Below are 15,324 nucleotides of genomic sequence, written 5' to 3'. Positions count from 1 at the left end.
TCTCCATCGGACCAGCTGGGTTAGCAGTCCAGCATGTTTTTGCCAGCTCGAAGACTCTTAAAATGCACGGTGGCCCCTAGCAATGGACTCAAACATATCAACCATCCTAAAGATGGTGCAGGACCAGGCAGCGTTTCAGTTTGTTGTACAGGTGGTCACCATGAGTCAGAGCCAACTCGAGGGCAACTAACAACGACAACAAAAGGGATTTATTTTTGCAGGGAGAAGTAGAAAACGGGAATATAGATAGTGGTTGAGAACATGCATTTTGGGTTTTTTTTTTTCATCTGGGTAGGAATCTTGGCTTTAACATTTACTAGCTTTGTGGTCTCAGGGAAATCATTTGCCATGTGTGAACTTCAGTTTCCCCTTCTATTAAATGGAGAAAATAGTTAACTTGTTAAGACTGGCCGTTAACTAAGATACTGTGCGTAAAGCAAATAACAGAGCGTGGAATATATGAGTCATTGATACAATGCTACGTTCATTAACGAATTTAATCTTCACCTTCACGTCCCCAGCACGTCCTGCAATGCCCAGCACAGAGCCGACGCTCAATTATGTTATATATACGTACATGCATATATATATATACAAACAGGTGCTCTGCCTTGGAAAGAAGAGGCACACCTGCCCTGATGTTGGTGGCTGGGTCTGGGAAATTAAGCCTGGGAGGGGGGCGTTCCCAAGTCAGAACCAACGAAAACCAAACGTTCCCGCCGACCCTAACAGCACGACGAGCTCGGATTCAAACGGCCTAGGCTTCTTGCGCATGCGTTGACCGGAAGGCGCGGCCTGCCACCCGCCCGATTGATCGACTTGATCGAAGATCGTCTGCTCGATTCTGGCTGCGGGAGCTGCCCTCGCTCTCGCGATGCTGTCGGCTGAGGACTACGCAGGAGAGAGGAGGCGTGCCCAACTGGAGCGACTGAGAGCTTGAGGCCGCGGCTCGTAGCACTCCCAGAAGGCTGTGCGCGCCCCTCGCTTCCTCCGGGAGCAGCCGAGTGAGCGCGTGAGCGGCTCTGTGCAGACCGAGCATGGCGCTTCACGTCCCCAAGGCCCCGGGCTTTGCCCAGATGCTCAAGGAAGGAGCGAAAGTAAGAGATGGAGGAAGAGGGTCAGGTGGGGGAGTCAGCGTGGGGCTGCGGCGACCTTAGCGAAGGAGAAGGGTCTAGTAACGGGCCGGACACGCTCCCCCGGCGCCGCGCGCGGGGCTGGAGAAGATTCCAGAAAGGGAGGAGTGCTCAGTAGGACTCAGCCCATCGGTCCGCGGGCATTTCAGTCCCTCCCCGGCCCGGGGAAAGGCAGGTGGGCGGAGGGGCAGGGGCGGCAGATGAGGGTCGAGGCCGGCATTTGCGTTCACTTCTTGGCTGGGCGAGCGCAGAGGTCCTGGTGCACGTTTTCTCTATGCGTAAAATGGGGCTAATTTGGCTCTCCACTTTTACAGGATATTGTGAGGGTGAGAACTGCTTTGGGTCCGCGAAGCCGGTTCACGCACAGCTCTTGGCGTAGTGTTCGAGGTTATACGATGGGAAAGAGCAAGGGGAGGGAGACGCAACGAGGAGAGCGTAGAACAAGGACCAGTTCTTGGCTGACTCTTTCCACAGGAGAACGGAGGGCTCCCCTCTGTCGCTTTTCGCTTGTAGAAGCAGGTGTTAGAGTAGGACAGACATTACATGCAATCCAAGTGGGGTCTGGCCCCAACTGCTGTGAGCTCGTTTGGTGTAGAACTTGTCCCTCTGAGTCTTGAATTCCTCGTCTTTCAGTTGAGGAGATGGGACCAGAAGACGGTACCTTTGAGTTCTAACCATGTGACTTACCCGTGTAACCCGCAAGATAACTGACACTCTGACCCAAATAAAATTATCTTGGCTTATGGTCAGGTCTTGAACGTTGGAATAATGGTGTTCTGATACTCGTTTCCCACATTTTCTTTGCCTAATTAAGGAAATACAGATCAGTGAGGTTGAATTTAAGGTTTTATGGGACGTAAAGGGGCACTAACAGTTTTAGAAAGCTAGGTTTTTACTACTTGCAGGATGTGCTTTGAGGATAACTTGGGTGTAGTAATGTCAGTGTATAATGTAAACGTTGGGGAAACAAGTTCGCTGAAATGGGCAGTGGCTGCTTCCGTAAAAAATCAGGATGAGCACTTTTCATTAATACAGGTTTGGAAAATTGTTCTGTATCACAAAACCTTATTTAAATGTCATTCAGATGCTAGTAGTTTTCTGCAGACCGCTGTATGTGAGATAATCATTCAACAAATAGGGACTTGAGGGCCTGCAATGAAAGAAATCTTAGCTCTCTTAAACTTTATTTTCTTTCGGGGAAGAAATAATCAAGTAAACAACAACATTTTAAATAGTTGCCTGAAGAAAACAAATAGTACTGTAGTTGAGAATGACAGAAATTAAACAAACAAACAAAAAAACTGCCTCCCTAAAAAAAGAAGGGTCAGGGGCAAATAAAACAAATGAGATGTTTGGGGAAGAATGTTTAGCTTAGTTCTGAGTTGACAGGATGGACCAGCCAAGATCAGATGGGAGAGTGTTGAAGTAGAAAGACCCTGAGGATGGAATTAATTTGACCTGTTAAAAGAGCAGTAAGAAGGATGATGGGACTGAAGCTTACCAAGGGTAGACACAAATGATAGATGTATGTAGAGGAGCTGTAGGCCAGGGCAAGAAGCCCAGGTGGCAGAGTGGTTAAGTGCTCGCTGCTAACCAAATGGTTAGCAGCTTGAACCCACCAGTCACCCTGTGGGAGAAGGATGTGGCAGTCTTCTTCTGTAAAGATTTACAGCCCTAGAAACCCTATGGGGCAGTTCTACTCTGTCCTACAGGGTCTGTCAATTCAACTTTCAAAAATAGGACTTTTAAGAACTTCAAGAAGCAACAGGGTTTGGGGAGGTATCTGACAAAAGAATAAGTTCACCTGGAAAACTAAATATACCAGAATATCCAGAAAAGACTAGGTCGCTATGAGTCCCAGTCAACTCAGTAGCAACAGGTTTTGGTATGCAGGGGTGAGGTCTTGTTGGACCTTGTAGCCCTAAAGAGAGATTTAGGTTTTATTCTCAGAGTGATGGGAAGCCATAGAAGGGTCTTAAATACGGGAGTGATGGGGTCTGATTTATGATTTAAAACAAACAAAAAAAAAACTTGTTTCCCAGGATGAGGGTGAGGGAAAAGAGCAAGAGAGGAAGCCTGGGGGTCAGTCTGACTGCTGCTGTAGGAGTCCCGCTCTTTTCACTGGAGAAACTTCTGAAAGAGTGGTTGTTAAGCTTTTCTGAATCACAGCTCCTTCTATGAATATTTTTTAAGCTATGCCTTAATGTCTAGAACAACACAGTCCAGAACTTCCTGCGACGATGAAAATGTTCTATATCTGTGCCACTACGATAGCCACTATCCAGATGTGATCACTGAGCACTTGCACTGTGACAAGTACTACTGAGGAACTGAATTTATCCTAAATAGCTGTGTGTGACTAACGGCTACTGTTTAGGACAGTGCGGCTCTAGAAAAATGCTCAGGTCTGCAGGAAGCTCATAAAGCCTATCTGAGGCCCCAAATTAATTCTAGCTCTGAAAAAGTCCAGTGTAAAATTTCAGAATTTTAGTATTCCCACCATTTCACCAGTTTTTCAGTATGCGTGCTTTAGAATTGTAATTACAAGACCATTCAGAAGCCTGTGCGCTCTAGCGCCTAAGTATTTGGAGGCAGGTATTTAGCTTCATTTACTTTATGAGTGGGAATTCCCACTGGCCATAAAGCCTAGGCTCTTAATAGAGTAAGAAAAATGTCCATACCACATTTCAACCTGTGGTTAGAAAATACAGATAAACTCTGAAAAGGTGTTCTTCCTGAAACATGTTTTGTGATCGATCTTGTACTCTTCCCCACACTGCCTTTTCACTACCTTAAAAACATATGTAGATATTATGTTTTGATGAGTAAGTGCATATCGGTGGTCCCTAAAAATGTCATGCTTTCAACTAGTGAGCAAGTTTATGGTCGTTTATGAATACCCAGCACTGTGCTTTACTGATATAGGTCTGATTGTCTCAGCAGTCCTGTGAAGTAGATACTACTACCCTCATTTTATAAGTGAAAAATCTCAGGTAAATTGCCCAAGGTCATGTAGTCAGTTAACCAGATTAAGATTTGTAGCCAGCCAGTCATACTCTGAACCCCGTGTGCCAAATTCCTAAGCTGTATTATAAGCAAAATATGCAGAGACATCCATTGCTTTGAAAATTCTTGCATGTCACTGTCTTGTGTAATGTGAAGTGTTTTACAGCATTTTTCAGGGTTGGAGGAGGCTGTCTACAGGAACATTCAGGCTTGCAAGGAGCTTGCCCAGACCACCCGTACAGCATATGGACCAAATGGTAATTCTGAATGCATTGGAATCAAAAATGACTTTTTATCCCATTGAGAGCATAGAAAAATTACAGCATTTTCATCATTGAGATAATGGCTATTGTTCATTGTGATAAACTCAACATTTCTTCTAACTAAAGTGATATTATGCTATAAAGAAGAAAGTCCTCTCCCTCTTGGCTGCTACCACCAACTGAATTTATATAGATCTATATTTTTATAGAATAAATACACTTTTAAGTAGATATTGTTGGTCTGTTAGGCATTAATGTAATTTCTGTGTATTGAGCACTTTCTTCATGCCAGGCCTGTTTCAAATGAAAGATAAAGTATTATGAGGTGCAGTTCTGCTCTCCAGGACTTTGCAGTATTGTTGAAAGAAGGTACTTGTTTTTTTAAAAATGCGAAGTCAGTAGAAATGTGCTAAGATTTGTTATTCCCACAGTTTTACAGTGTGAATTCATTTTATAGTTCTTGACTAGGTTTTCCTGGGTATTTGGGGAAGGAATTGAATAATAATTTTTTTTTTTTTTACCTTTTGAGGAATGAATAAAATGGTTATCAACCACCTGGAGAAGTTGTTTGTAACAAATGATGCAGCAACTATTTTGAGAGAGTTGGAAGTAAGTTTAAAAAGAGCTAAGAAATGTTTTGGTAACGTCAAACACTATATTTCCACACAGAAGGAAGAAGTCTTATTTTGGATTAGGTTATGGACTACAGTGCAACTTGTGAGAGCTGGGACTGCCTTGTTTTTCCAGGCCTCTCAGTGTTTTTCTGCCTTTGACAGGGTGTGGTCTTACCACTTTTCTGAAATCGCCTGTTTCAGTGGAAAATATTTGAGTTTTCTTTCTCTGACAGGTTTCTGCCTTACACAGGTCTGGCTTTCACAGGTTTTATTGTATAGCCAGTTTTTTACAAATTATATGTGTCTCCAGATTTTCTTAGTTATAAAGAGTTCTGTTTAGGTTTATGGGCACTGAGAATATCTTGTTATTTATGAAGGGATTGCTTGTGGTAAAAGTATATATGTTAATAATCAGACCTAATTGATTCTGTTATCATGTATTATAGATTGACACTGACATGAATTACCCTGTAATGTAGAATAGCTGGACCTTAAAATAGCGATTTTTAACATCAAACCATTTGTTTGACTTTGTGAAAATAAAACGGTTGATGAAATTCTGCTTTCCTGAGCTTCAGTTTTGATGTTACAGAGTCTGTAGAATGGATACTACCATCAGTGTTAGCAAGAAGTTCTGGCACCATAACACACACACACAGCCGTTCCTTTTTTAGCTCGTCTGTAATTGAAGGATTACATGTTCAATCTCAGAGTTTTTTGTAAGCTTAGCCATTAAACTACGAGAAGTTAATCCTGTATTCTAAATGAAACTCTGTAGATACATTAACATTTCTTTAATCTCTTAAATAGCAACATATCCTTAAAGATACTGAACAAACGTTAACAGAATCTCCATGAGGGGACTTAGTGAATGTTGATGATGTACACAGTGATGCAGAATGGGAATACTGTCTGCATATTAAGAACCATGGTATTGACTTTTTAGGTGTTTGTCTTTTGATAAAATTTTAAATTTCCTTTTTTTTTTTTTAAATTATGAGTGATGCCCCTTACAACAAGAACATGCACACAAAGTTGAGACTCATGATGAAGGAAGGTGGTGCCTGTCTTCGCTCTCCCAAAGCCTTTTTTAAAAAAATGCCTAGATTTAGTGGTTGAAGTTATTTTGTTTTTTTAATTTAATGAACATGTAGTGATGTGCTGAACCTCACAGAAAGGTGACTGACATCAAAAGAGGTGCACTAGGAAGTTAGATTCGTTCACAGTGATGCATTTCTGTGGGTAGGCCCAGAGAGAACTGCTTTTTTTTCTTGTGATCACACTGTAAGTAATGTATAGCAGTGGGATCAAGTGGAGTTACATGGCCCCCAAGAAAATAGTCTTCATTTAGAAGAAATGGACATGAACAGTTTTGTACAGCTTTAAGGATAAAATGTTTCAATTTGGTATTTAAATTGAAACCTTTTCCACCAGGTACAACATCCTGCTGCAAAAATGATTGTAATGGCCTCTCACATGCAAGAGCAGGAGGTTGGAGATGGCACGAACTTTGTTCTGGTGTTTGCCGGCGCTCTTCTGGAATTAGCTGAAGAGCTTCTGAGAATTGGCCTTTCCGTTTCAGAGGTGAGTGTTTCTGTATAACTTCTATTTAATTTTTGCTTACATGTACCTACTGCTTTAAATTTAAATAAAAATTATTATCATAGTAATAGTTAATATTGATTGAGTTTATTCTTGCAAGGCATTGTAGTACACATACTTGACATTTATTATTTTATCCTCACAAGACTGCTATGAGTGAGGCCTATCAAAATAAACCCTGTTTTATATTACATGAGGAGAGTGAGACGGAAGCTTAAAAAAAAAAACCTCACCCCAGATCTTGTAGCTAGGAGGTGGTGGAGTTAGGGCTCAAATTGGAGCTGTCACCAGGGCCTACACACTTCCCTACTAGATTCTACCATATGTGTTTGGGGAGGGGCGGGGGAGGGGGACATGCTTCATTGTTTTATAATGAAAATACCCGTTTCTCTTGAAGAGTAGTTCCTCTGTCTATGTTTTGGTTCCTTAACGTTTCAGGTCATAGAAGGTTATGAAATAGGCTGTAGAAAAGCCCATGAGATTCTTCCTGATTTGGTATGTTGTTCTGCAAAAAGCCTTCGAGATGTTGATGAAGTCTCATCTCTCCTGCGCACCTCCGTCATGAGTAAACAGTATGGGAATGAAGGGTTTCTGGCCAAACTTATTGCTCAGGCATGTGGTAAGTCAGTATCAGTAAACGCCAAGGGCTCACATAAAAATGTCTGTTTTCTCTCTTGTTCCCACATCCTTTCTAATATGTCTCATTTTCTTAACAGTGTCTATTTTTCCTGATTCCGGCCATTTCAATGTTGATAACATCAGAGTTTGTAAAATTCTGGTAAGTTGAGAAAATGTGTAACGTTACCTAGATAAGTCCTTATTCTTTGGAAAAGAGAATGTCTGTGTTATATACCCTAAGTGTTAGCTCATGTTTTGGACACTTAGGACTTACTGCCTTTGGAAAGGTGCATCAGCTTACAGCGTTTTGGTATTTCCAGGTGATGATACCACTGCCTTTTAAATTGGAAAAGGGTATTGACATCATAACATTGTGAAGTCAGCATTTTTCTGTGACAGCTTTCAGGTTAAAACGGTGCATAAACAAAACAATTTCTTTTGTATTCATGACTTAGGCAATTTTGAATGGAATGAAGGTTGTCCTGTTGCTTTATGATAAAACTCACACTTGGATGTGATGTTAGTGTTGCGTTAAGAGTATGTTTTTGATAAGAGTACGTGCTTGATACAGTAAAATAGACAAGTGTAATATTTGCACGTTGGCATTCTGATTGTTAATATAGTTGGTGGCTGCTGCCTCAAGCAGAGTGTAAGTGCTGTGCTTTCCCCCCAGAGTCACTGCCTTAGTGTGGTCTTTTAGAAAAGGCTGCTTTTGGTATGTACCAAGTCAACAGCTTAGCCCCAATATCATTTCTGTGAACTCGCTGTTCCATGATGTCGGTGTTCCCCTCTGTAGGGCTCTGGTGTCTATTCCTCATCAGTGTTACATGGCATGGTTTTTAAGAAGGAAACCGAAGGTGATGTAACATCTGTCAAAGATGCAAAAATAGCAGTGTACTCGTGTCCTTTTGATGGCATGATAACAGAAACTAAGGTACGTAGACTTCAAAACCTTAAAATTCAACATCAGAATTTGAGATTGTCTTTTTCAGATTAATGTTGCATGATTCTGAAGTTGTGAGGTAGAATTTGCTCTTTTCCAGTGACTACTGCATAATTACTGAGAACTGCTGGGTCGTATCTTTTTAAAATCCAGTATATAGTTTTTGAATTTCTAAGTTCACAAAAATACTAGAAAAACTACAGTGGCAATATTGTTTATATACTAACGTACAGACCTTGACTTTAAGTAGAGCCTGTGCATTCTCTCCCTGGAGACAATGGGAGTGCCTGTACTGTGCTCTTCAGGAAAAGCGTTACTTAGAAAGATGCTCCAGACAGTCTGAAACAGAGTTTTGTTGAGGGAATTTGAAATTGACAAGTCTTCTAAAATTTATATTAAAAAATTTGAAGTTTATGGTTATAGGTTGCTTGTCTTCTTCCTAGAACTCTTGAGATGCAAGTTGTTGGCTTAAAATTCTTTTGATGAAAGAGGAGGTGTTTGGCATTTAGTCCACATATTTTAAAAGTTTGAGAATAATAATTGTTGTTTTGATGACATGAATTGCCCTTTGTCAAAAGAGAGAACACCTAGAGACCTGTCCAACATATCTAACCTAACAGTCCTTCCCCAGCTTTCCCACCACAGTGCATCTGGTTCTGAGGGTGAAAGTCTAGTAGCAAGCTGAGCTTCTATTGATTTCATGTAGATTTTGTATTTTGCATCAAAATTCATTTTTATCTTCACATTTTCTGTTTTTTAAATTATTTCCTTAGTAAAATGTTACCTGTGACTTGAACACCAGAGTACTGAAATAGTTTAAAGTGAGTGCGTGCATGCTTGTTTTGCCAGGGAACAGTACTGATAAAGACTGCTGAAGAACTGATGAATTTTAGTAAAGGAGAAGAAAATCTCATGGACGCACAAGTCAAAGCTATTGCTGATACCGGTGCAAATGTCATTGTAACAGGTGGCAAAGTGGCAGACATGGCTCTTCATTATGCAAACAAATACAATATCATGTTGGTGAGGTACGAAGAAGCTGTGCTCTGTTAACCTGTATTATAAATTGTTATTTGGTGGTGGTTCAACAATTCAACCAACTGGGAGGACTTTTAGGAAAGGAAAAGTAAGCTGTCAGATCAAATAGCAAAGGGGTTTAACCTGGTGCAGGGGAAGAGGAAACAGCTCTGAGGGAGCTGACATTTAAGCTGAGAGCCGAAGATCGATCAACAGATGGGTGCCACTTAGGGAGAGGGAAAGCTTTCCAAGCAAAAGAAATAACTTGTTACAGAGACCGGATGAAGGTTTTGTGCTCAATTGAGTGGGGTCAGGAACACACTTCAGTCCGTAAACACATTTATGGGCATTCTGAACGACTTGTCTACCCATTCCTGCCTCTGCCACCATCCGCAGCACCCACTCCAATGTGCAGAGTAAATCACCTCCACAGACGTGATTTTGCAAGTGAAGCAAACGTTTTCTGTATACTCTTGAGTTCTACAAGGGCTTCTCCTAAGGTGACTCCAGTTCTCCCAGTTCTAGAAAAACAACATTAAAAGCATATGACGCAGCCTTAAGATGTGGCGATGCTGGCAGGCCAGGCCCACTCCCAGGTACAGGAGTCGGCCTTTCTCCCTTGGCGCACAGTGCAATCCAACGTCGTGTTCTGGGCTGGAACATACGGGGTCAAGAGATATGATTTGGGCCAGTGCAGTTTCCTGTGTGACTTCTGCATTTTACTTTATCTAGTGGAATTAAAACGTCTATTGAATTCTGTTTTTTTGTTTTGTTTTATTTTTTTAAAGACTGAACTCAAAATGGGATCTCAGAAGACTATGTAAAACAGTTGGTGCTATAGCTCTTCCTAGATTGGTATGTATCTTGAAAAACATTAAAAGGTGGTTGAACATACTTGGATTATTTTTTTTTTACAATGGTCTTTTTTTCTCTTCCAGACTCCACCTGTCCCTGAAGAGTTGGGCCATTGTGACAGTGTTTATCTCTCAGAAGTTGGAGACACACAGGTGGTTGTCTTTAAGCATGGTATGTAGTAATAGTAAAATCTGTTTATATAAATGTGAGATGTTTATTTTCTTTTACTTAATCCCCAAATATATTTAATTTATTGACAGAAAAGGAAGATGGTGCCATTTCCACCATAGTACTCCGAGGCTCTACCGACAATCTCATGGATGACATAGAAAGGGCAGTTGATGATGGTGTGAATACTTTTAAAGTTCTCACGAGGGTCAGTATTAGCAGTTATTTTCCTTAGTAATTTATAAGACCTTAAAAACGTATTGGCAGACTCCTGAACACTGTGAGATCATCACAATAAACAGCCCGTGTAAAGCAGGATTTTTGTGCCCACTGCTGATGAGTATGATAGCTTTCCAGAATGACTACACAAAAGGGAGATATGTTGCAAAGGTAGGCTATTTGTTTCTTAAACTGTCTCAGGTGTAGTTTATTACCATGTACCTTCACTTGCTGCCACACTGTGATTAGCGCCATATCTGTGCCATTCACATTTTTCCCTGGCCTCCCTTTCCTTGTATCAAACACTGCACAGTAAGGGAATTTGCCCAGATGGCTCAACCCTTACAAAGTTTGTAATGACAACAAGTAACAATGCCTGATTAAACACATGTAGTCTGGTAGAGTAATGGAAGCTGGAAAAATGAACAACCTGCCTCTTGGTGATTCTGGGTGTGTTGCTCTTTATTACAGGACAAACGTCTTGTACCTGGAGGTGGAGCTACAGAAATTGAGTTGGCCAAACAGATCACATCATATGGAGAGGTACAGTTTTCTCTGAATTAATCAATTTTTTATCATTGCTTGAATAAAATATAATAATAAACACATTTTTGATTTAGACTTGTCCTGGACTTGAACAGTACGCTATTAAGAAGTTTGCTGAGGCATTTGAAGCTATTCCCCGGGCACTGGCAGAAAATTCTGGTGTTAAGGCCAATGAAGTCATCTCTAAACTTTATGCAGTACATCAAGAAGGAAATAAAAATGTTGGATTAGATATTGAGGTATGGGGGAGAAAAAAACTACAAACTTGAGTTGTTTTATTTTGTGAGTGTACAGCCTAAAAATAGAGGCAGTAGGCTTTAACTAAAAGGACATTTAGTGAGAAGTCGTGTTGATTTGTAAGTAAATGATTTCCTTAACAATTAGTGCTTACATAGTTATCTGGTAAGAAAATCCAGTTCTCTTTCTGTTTTGGGGGTAGTGTGTTAGTTACTCCTAATGGGTTACTTTTCTGGTACTGTTGAAGGAGCCATGCGTTTTTGTCGAGCATAAGCATTTTCACATAAAAGCACTTGAGGTGGAAAATGAAGGTTGTTTTGTGTTGACAGGCTGAAGTCCCTGCTGTGAAGGACATGTTGGAAGCTGGTGTTCTGGATACCTACCTGGGGAAATACTGGGCCATCAAGCTAGCGACCAATGCCGCCATCACCGTACTGAGAGTCGATCAGGTGAGTGACAGGCGGAGTTGCAATCCATAAAGATGCTGATTTTCAGGGGATTTCTATTTCCATGAAACGAGAACATAGCATAGCTCTAATTCCATTTAAAGGAGTATTCCTTACCATTACATCTTAGGTTCGTTAAAGTGCCATAAATTTTTTTTTTTCTATTGGAATTATAGCTTTAAATGTATTGAATGTATTTTAACTAATTTAAAATGAAGGTTTTTCCAGTGAAGGAAACCTTTTGATATCTTTAAATTGGAATGGGTAGAACAAATCTGATCTAGATCCATAGTTTTCCAACTTTTCTGTTAGCCTTAGAACTATTTCCATAGGTAATCAAGGGAAAGTATAATACAGGGCATATGTGAGGATCGTAAAGCCCTGAAGCAGACATTGCAGACTACTAGCTAGAGGAATCGAAGCCTCTGGTTATTTGTGGGCAGGACCGTGGCGTTTACAGTTTTTCTGCTGTGACACTATGGCTTGAAGTACTCAAGTTATCTTAGAAGTGCTCCTATCAGCATGTCTACCCCCCTTTTTTTTTGTTTTGGAGCAAACATGGCAGAGGGGACCATGAGACTGTTCTGTATGTGGAGGTGAACTAGAATTCCTAATTATCTTCCAGAAGGTGTTTGTCAGTAAACTTAATGAGATGGCATTTCTCCACAAAATTCTCGAAGTAACGATTAAACCGTGAATTATTTTAAGTACTTCCTATTAGAAAATTATAATTGCTAGAAGCATGGTACAAAATCGTTGAGCAAAAATTATGCCAAATTATTCAGTCTTGGGAGAAGCAAGCCCTAGGTGGACATTACTGGAAAGGATGTTAGACTTAATTCTGGGCATAATCACATCAGTGGTAATTATAGCAAATTTTAGCTCGGGATAAGGAAGAACTTTTTCATAACCAGAAATGACCAAAACGGAACCAGAGTAGTTTCTACATTGGAAATGAGCAGAAGCTGGATGCGTATCTATCATTTATTATTAGGGAGTTCTCTATCGCTGATGTCTCTAACTAGAGGTGGTGGTAGAGTAACGCTGAATAATTTAAACCATTTTCTCAGAAAAGATGTTTTGTAATTAAAGCGTAGAAAGTTTTCAGTGGAGAAATGTTTTTGGAGCTATTAATAAAAGCCTAAAGAAATGTTATACAAGTAAATATGGCTAAGAATAGAGTGGGGAACCAAAAAGAGAAGGCAACAAGAGAAGCTAAATAGACTGAAGCTTGCAGTAAGCAGAAATTCTGGTAGTGAAAGTTCCTTAACTGGGGAGCTTTTTGAATATCCGTTATCCAAGCAAGGCAGTAAGCATAATCCTTGGTCACAAAGGCCCATCTGAATTTTGGTTTAATGGCAAACCTGTTTTATAGAAAGGGGAAGTTGCTGATACGTACCTGTGGCCTTTGCACTATACACACAGAAGGTATCTGAAGAAGCCATCTGACTTTATTAACCAGCTTTAGTACCATAATGAACTTTATTACTTTAAAAACCGGCTGTACCTAATTTTGTGCAGTAGATACATTCTGGAGATTTGCAAACCAGACTTCAAGCATTGGGCAGTTTAATCTTTTTTTAAATGTTTGTTTCACTGGCTCTCAGTGTCCTCAAATCATCAGCATCACTCTTACCTAAGAACTTGTTAAAAAATTCTCAAACCCATGGAATTAGATGCTGTTGAGGGAGGCCTAGCCATCTATTTCAGTACGCCCTCCAGATGATTATGAGACCCACTCAAGTTTGAGGACTGCTCTTCTAGTCTTTTGAAGTCAAGATATATTTATGTTCTAAAATTATATTTACTGTCTTTGATTCATCCTGAATTTATTCTCAGTAAAATGTTATTCCAAGAATGTCAGGTTTGGAATTCTAGGTATGTTGTTAATTGCTACTTAATTACAGGAGCTTCTAAAAAGGAGTAGAGAATACTGAAGATGGTAGTAAAGGTGCTTTTTACAGTTTATGTTCCTTGAAACACAAGCCAGGCCCATTGATGTCACATGGAATTTGGGAAGCAGTGAATATTATAATCCCAATTTGGAGATTTAGCGTGTGGATGATGAGGTTCAGAGAGGTTCTATGAGGAAAGGCAGTTTTGTTTAATTTAGCTTGTACCAAATTTATTTGAGCCTAAAGCTATTTTTTTTTTTTTTTTACCACAACTTAAAAAAAAAAAAGACAATCTTTTGCAAATGCTTGGTGATTATATAGTTGGAAAATGCTGGCTTAGCACTGATGAAATAAACTTAAGTTACCAAAGAACTAGAAACTTGGACTTTTGTTTGTGAACACTTCCTGCCACTTGAATGGTCCTTACTTGCAGGTAATAGGAAATGTCAGTGTTGAACCTAATACATATATGTATTTATGTATCACCTGCTTTAAATTATAATGGCAAAACTGGCGGGTGGACCTAAAGCTCCTAAACCACAAGGAAATTGGGATAAAGATGCTTGGCAAGATGTACCTCATATATAAATAGCAAGTCAGGTGCCAAACGGACTTTCAGAAGTCACAGTGCCTGCCAACATCGTCACATTCAACTTAACCGAGCTACTGAGCGCGTGTCTTAGAACGCGCTTTGCTGACATGGGTTTTGTTGCTTTGTTGTCCAGGAAGGCGGGAAGCTCAGTGGTGCTCGAAGTTTGCAGGTTAATTTCTGATAAGGAATCTAACAAACTTTGTGCTGCGGGGTTTCGTGTGTGGCACATGATAGATTAGCAAAATGATTGCTTCATCTTCAGTCAGGCTAATAAGATATTTTAAGTGTGCTCTTTCTCTTCCTTTTAAAGGCTGAGTTTATGAAACCGTACTTTTTGTGTTTGTTTTGTTGTATAGATCATCATGGCAAAACCAGCTGGTGGGCCCAAGCCTCCAAGTGGGAAGAAGGACTGGGATGATGACCAAAATGAATAGCTTAACTTTATTGTAGGTGGTTATGTTCGTAGTAGTCTAGGAATTGCCCAAGGTTTTCTTATTCTCCTTAAATTAAGAAGTGCTTTGTGTTTATATTCTCAGCTGGATGATACAATAAATGTGTTATTACTATCAAAGCCTCATCGTCTGATGACCGCTGTTACTGGATCTTAAATGAAAACATCTTAAATGTCTGTTTCATGTAAATGTTGAATGATCTAGGGAGAGCTTGAGAGCATGGGATGAAGTGTTTAACTGACCCTTTATGTAAAAAGTTTGCTGATCCCTGGGCTAGATTTCCAGAGTTTTCTCACTCCAGAAATACTAATGCTCTTACGGGACTTGTTAACGGTAGCATCAGTGAGTGAGCTGCTGAATGGTAGACTCAGTACAGACAGTCTCGGAGCAGCTGGGGTTAATGGAAAGTTGATGGATTATCAGGAAGGTAACAAACGAGATCCTCGTCATAGAACTGAAAATACATTTCCTGATGTGTAAAATTAAGTAAGTCAAGTTTCATAAAGTAGGGCCCATTTTTCCTTTAGATCAGTAAGGATTGTTGAAAAAGCAAAAACAATTGTAAACAGTTTATGTAAGATTCCTGAATAACACCGTTTGAAATTTTATGTTTTTGATATTCTTCGGAAGGAATTTTGGAGGTAAATATGGCTGACTGGTCTTGATTAACTCAAGGTGTTAGGGTGATATGTCTCTCAGGACTGTCCCAGCAAGGAGA

General features: G+C 40.2%; 1 protein-coding gene across 1 annotated transcript; it reads left to right on the top strand.

The window, feature by feature from the left end:
- Positions 1-963: 963 nt before the first annotated feature.
- Positions 964-14,725, top strand: CCT8 (chaperonin containing TCP1 subunit 8). Its single transcript, XM_003410317.4, has 15 exons — positions 964-1,097; positions 4,306-4,396; positions 4,932-5,011; positions 6,451-6,600; positions 7,057-7,237; positions 7,335-7,396; positions 8,033-8,170; positions 9,029-9,207; positions 9,985-10,051; positions 10,135-10,222; positions 10,312-10,427; positions 10,910-10,981; positions 11,059-11,223; positions 11,551-11,670; positions 14,511-14,725. Exons 1-15 carry the CDS (start codon positions 1,038-1,040, stop codon positions 14,586-14,588), a joined length of 1,647 nt encoding a protein of 548 aa, XP_003410365.1. The 5' UTR covers positions 964-1,037; the 3' UTR covers positions 14,589-14,725.
- Positions 14,726-15,324: the final 599 nt, after the last annotated feature.

The sequence above is a fragment of the Loxodonta africana genome, chromosome 20 (assembly GCF_030014295.1).
Source record: "Loxodonta africana isolate mLoxAfr1 chromosome 20, mLoxAfr1.hap2, whole genome shotgun sequence".
Lineage (NCBI taxonomy): Eukaryota > Metazoa > Chordata > Mammalia > Proboscidea > Elephantidae > Loxodonta > Loxodonta africana.
The sequence above is the reverse complement of the archived record's forward strand: the minus strand, read 5'-3'. Positions and strand labels throughout refer to the sequence as shown.